At 33.4% G+C, this 5,046-nt stretch overlaps 1 protein-coding gene across 1 annotated transcript; it reads right to left on the bottom strand.

The window, feature by feature from the left end:
• Positions 1 to 1,493: 1,493 nt before the first annotated feature.
• Positions 1,494 to 5,040, bottom strand: LOC111407315 (cysteine-rich receptor-like protein kinase 10). Its single transcript, XM_023036728.1, has 7 exons — positions 4,148 to 5,040; positions 3,871 to 4,011; positions 3,449 to 3,573; positions 3,030 to 3,240; positions 2,589 to 2,826; positions 2,273 to 2,423; positions 1,494 to 1,929 (listed from the first exon to the last, which is right to left on the bottom strand). Exons 1-7 carry the CDS (start codon positions 4,977 to 4,979, stop codon positions 1,627 to 1,629), a joined length of 2,001 nt encoding a protein of 666 aa, XP_022892496.1. The 5' UTR covers positions 4,980 to 5,040; the 3' UTR covers positions 1,494 to 1,626.
• Positions 5,041 to 5,046: the final 6 nt, after the last annotated feature.

Here is a 5,046-nt window from a genome sequence, read left to right as displayed (position 1 = left end):
AGAAGAAATATTCTTTATTTATTCAAACTGTGTACTTATGAGATGAAGTGCACCACAATTGAATGTGATAGCTATATTGTCAATTGAAAACAGTTTATTAGGTAAATTTGAAAATTAATAAATAATTTTGCACTTTAGGAGGTAAGAAATTAAATTTTACATAAAACTTAACATAGTAAAAAGAATTATTTATTTCTCCAATTTTTTTATTCTTAAAAAGGCTGGGATAGACTTTCGATTTAAAACCGTGGAAGGCCTTGAATTAGCTATCTGCTAGAAAAAGTTGAAGATCGGTGGTGTAATTTTCTTAAAATAATATCAAAATCTACTAAAATTTTTATCTTTCTCACACACACACATATAATATTAAGTGGTTATAACAAATTCTCCCATGATATTAGTCAAATACACATTGAGCGTTAGATTAATTTAAATTAAATGTCACGATTATATATATATTTGGCAATTGAAAAAAAAAAAGTTCCATCGATTTGTTTTTATAAAGATTTTATATGCTTTCAGTAGTAGAAATAAATTATGACAATCTTTCACTAGCCAGAAATGAGTTTAAGGAATAAATATATAAACTTAAAGAATACCACAATGATAATTATATTTTAGGTAATTGATTTGAAGATACTTATTTGGTTCAATTCAATTCCAATCAAGTATAACGATTGGAGAGAGCAAGTAATGCAGAGAAATATAAATGCGGTTTGATTTTTATATTTTATAACAAATCATGCAAATTTACAAAATAAATCTATAATAATATTCAAATTTTTACATGCTAGATATAGAATTGAGTTTGATTATATTGTTATTTCTAAAAAAATTACGAAGTTAAGCAATTACAAATAAAATTTTCATATAACATTAAAATAAGCAAAGGATAAAATGTTAAAATGAATAAAATTAAGAAACAAAAATGACTTAGCCATATTAACTAAAAATTTAAATTTAAAAGAAAAAGAAACGGAGTAAGTGGGTGTGTCCCCAACCCTAGCCATATGGCTTTTTTCAATTTTTAATCATAAATCTTTTAGGTATTTGTGACTTAGTGATGACACGGTAGACATAGAACTGTGCGTGTCAGATTTTTTTATTTTTTATTTTTTATTTTGTCCTCCTATTTTCTGTTAGTGTAACAATTGGACTAATTTCCCTTTTTTGTCTATTTTCTGTGAGGTTTCAATTATGAACTTGGTTTTGTTCCTGCCTTATTTACACAATTTTAAAGCTTGCTGAGATGCTTTATTTGTTGAATATTTCGGGCACATCAGAAGAAAATATCAGAGTTATTTTCTCAAACCCACTGGACAGCCCCATCCATTGTGTTCATGTATGATATCGATGCGATTGCTACTAAATTGGATATCTCAAATATGGTAATGAAGGAAAAACATGAATTAAAATTTAACTTATCATTCTATTCAAAATTATATAACAAACATGACTATAACGGGGGATTTTCTGATCCATGGGAGCAAAGGTAATCCTAAAAGGATAAACGAAGTGGGAAAATCATAATTAACTAGTCCACTAACAAAATTTTTACAACACAAAGTTTTATTTATTTCTTGTGCTTTTGATGACAATATTCTATCTTGGATATAAATTAGTAATTCATGCTTCATTTATAGAGAAAGCTATCGAGGTTGACGTGGATTTGCCTGAATCTTGCACTTGGGGCTTGTTATGTGTTCTACTATCGAAAAAAAATGAAGGTTGGCCAGGGACAGGAAGAGTAGCCGAATAACTATTGAGCATCACAATTATTGAAGTCATGTTTGGTCGTTCATCAACATCTTCTTGAACACACAGCAAGCCAATTTGGATGCATCGAATTACTTCATTCCTAGCATTTGAGTTTTGCAGTGTCGGATCTACCAATTCCAAGGGTTTGTTGTCTCTCCAAAGCCTCCAAGCCTGCACAACAATAGCCAGTCCAATTTTTTAAGCACTAATCCTAATTACTATAGTATAACAATAAATAAGAGCAAGGCATAAACGCGACTTTTGGTCGATCCGTCCGTCACAAGTTACTTCACTTGTATCTACAGATTTTTTCTCTTATCTCGAAAACAACATCATTTTTAACTCCACACATATGGTAAGAATATATGCCAAGTATAATGCATTGACTATCCAATGTGAATGGATGAATGGTAAATTAGACTTTATTTGATCTAGCCAACACATATATTTAGAATGAAATTGTAAATTGTGTTAATAAAAATGTCCTCAAGAGTAATGTGGAGTTCGCACTTACATAGCTTATGAGATACTCGGCACCATCTGATTCGTAGAAGCTACTATTCTTTTTGCCACTTATGATTTCCAAAACCAAGACACCGAAACTAAAAACATCCGACTTCACAGAAAAATGGCCATGCATTGCATACTCTGGAGACATGTAACCACTACAAGCCAAAAAATCCATAGATATGTCTTAGAGGTAATAAACTCAAAAACATCTATGAAAGTCTTCGATTATAAAAATTCCACTTATTGCCTAACTTGGGAAATTTATACTCAAGGAACACATGAATTAAATATATTTAGAACAAATATATTGCAGAACTTACTATGTCCCAACAATCCTACTTGTATTTCCTTGAGATTGATCAACGCCAAATATTCTCGCCATGCCAAAATCCGATATTTTTGGGTTCATATCTCCATCTAATAGTATATTGCTAGCTTTGAGATCGCGATGTATAATTCGTAGACGAGAATCTTCATGAAGGTAAACCAATCCACGTACTATTCCTCCTATGATCTTGTAACGTTTCGACCAATCCAACTGTTCTCGTTTCTCTGGATCTTTACATCCGTGAAGACAATGAATCAGATTAATTAGCTCTGACTGTTAACAGTCAGTTTGTAAAGGTCAAGTCTTAGAAATGAAAAGATAAAAGGTCGTAGATTAAATATTTATATTGACAATTTATATTTCTGTATGCTTTTTTGGTGTCTTCAATAAAAAGATGATGTAAAAAGGTAAATAAATCAAGATTACTGCTAACCAAATAGAAAGTAATCGAGGCTTTTATTGGGCACGAATTCGTAGATGAGTATCTTTTCTTCTCCTTCTAAGCAAAACCCAAGTAGTCTTACTAGATTTCTGTGTTGAAGTTTGGCAACAAGAACAACTTCGTTCTTAAATTCCTTAGCACCTTGCCTTGAATTTTTAGAAAGTCTCTTTACGGCTATTTCTTGTCCATTCGGAAAAGTACCCTACAACCATATTTGTGGCATAGTGTTAGACAGTATAATAAATGAAATTTTAGCTCGCTTTTGTTCTTCAATACTGTCAGGTACTTCTCCAACTTACCAAGTAAACCATGTGTATAAAAATAATCCTGAAAATTGTGGATGAAAGGGGATAATGACCTAGAATTATACGTTATCGTATACTAGCATACCTCTAGTTGTATTTCTTTACCTTGTAAACACTTCCAAATCCACCTTTACCAATCTTGTTATCAGGAGAAAAGTTGTTGGTAGCAAGCTCAACAGTATTCAAATCATATTGCAAGGATTCAATTGTCGAAATATCATTTCCTTCGTCTACACACAAATAGCAAATCATCATACAAAATTTCATTTTTAGTTTGGAGTGAACATGTCTTATAAAAGTTGACGTGTATCAAAGAGCACAAAAATCACGATTTCAAGTCTCGTAACCACCATTTATATGCGGTGGGCTTTTCGTTTTAAAATGAAAATCTGATCTTACATAGACACGAGAGACGTGTATTTGAATAAATAAATGTCCATCTGAACAGTAAACATATTCAGAAATTAAACTAGATCAAAAGGATATTTTTTATGCTCTACTTTGCCTTTTGGATCCTCATATCTTACCGTTTTCCTCGTTGACAGCATCATAACGTTTCTGCTTTGCTCTCCTTGTCAAAAGGAAGCAGCCTACGAAGAGAATCACTAAGGATAAAACAGTTGGAACAACTATCGCAACAATAACTTGTCTTGACATTCCCCCATTTCCTGCACACAAAACACGAAAATTGGTACGGAATTAGAACCAGAAAATTAAAATTTTGTATGGTTTCATTTTTTCTGTGTTGCATATGCTGTTTTATTAGCTAATCATAAGGATAGTGTTTAAGAGTGAGGAGGTTACCTTCATTGGTTGTAGAACGCGCTGAAGGCGGGGGCGGAAGAGGAGATGTATTTCGACTAGGCGGTGCTGGCGCTAGTGCAGGGGCCAAAGTAAAATTATAAAATGGGTACATCTCATACCTAATATTACAGCTGGGGAAATTTACTCTTGCTCCTTGATCAAGATCACAACATGTCGGGAAATTCGAGATACAATCTTGAAGGCAGGTATTGCATTGACCGCTCGAAAGATCAGGGGTGCACTGAGCCAGAGTGTACAATGTCTGAAATGCTGTGAAATTAGCTTGTTTGGTAGCAAATTTTTTACCAGAGAGACCATTTGTTGCTTCTGTTGCTAATTCATTCAAGGTAGCCGCCAACACAGTTCTGAATCTATCAGGTTGATTAGTGATATTCTGGCCGTTACGCAAGATGATTACTCCATTTTGTTCAGACCTGGAGAATATGGATATATTTGAGTAACGTAACATGCACTCATCGTACCAGATAACTGCTTCTTTTTCCATGGGACAACGTTGTAAGATATCCGTAGTTGCGTTTCTTACACACTCTTCACAAACGTCAGAATTAACATCACCTCTACAGAGGAAAAGGCCCTCGATTCTATCAGGAGCGCCACGACCCACCGTGTAGCTGTAAAATCCATTGTCCCGTGTAACATTTGAGGATAGAGCAAGGAAAAGCTGATTCAAGTTGGATCTATAGGTGCTATTAGGACTGTATGTAGTTGTATTTGGGCAGATATGGTCAAGATAATTCACAGAGCTACTGACCCTAAAGAGAAAGAGCAGGCAAAACAAGAAAAGATAACCAGAAATCTTGAAGGCTAACATGATGATGCTTAACAATCTTCCACCGAGTTAATTTTACGAAAAACAGAGGCATATAATAAGATTATAA

The sequence above is a fragment of the Olea europaea genome, chromosome 13 (assembly GCF_002742605.1).
Source record: "Olea europaea var. sylvestris chromosome 13, O_europaea_v1, whole genome shotgun sequence".
Lineage (NCBI taxonomy): Eukaryota > Viridiplantae > Streptophyta > Magnoliopsida > Lamiales > Oleaceae > Olea > Olea europaea.
This window is presented reverse-complemented; position numbering and strand designations above follow the sequence as displayed.

Bases quoted from the DNA above. Each gene is read 5' to 3' on its own strand.
- LOC111407315 (XM_023036728.1), bottom strand. From the start codon at position 4,979: ATGTTAGCCTTCAAGATTTCTGGTTATCTTTTCTTGTTTTGCCTGCTC. The intron at 2,827-3,029 runs GTTAGCAGTAAT...ACGGATGTAAAG, and splicing joins CCTCGATTACTTTCTATTTG to ATCCAGAGAAACGAGAACAG. The intron at 1,930-2,272 runs GTAAGTGCGAAC...ATTGTTGTGCAG, and splicing joins CCGAGTATCTCATAAGCTAT to GCTTGGAGGCTTTGGAGAGA.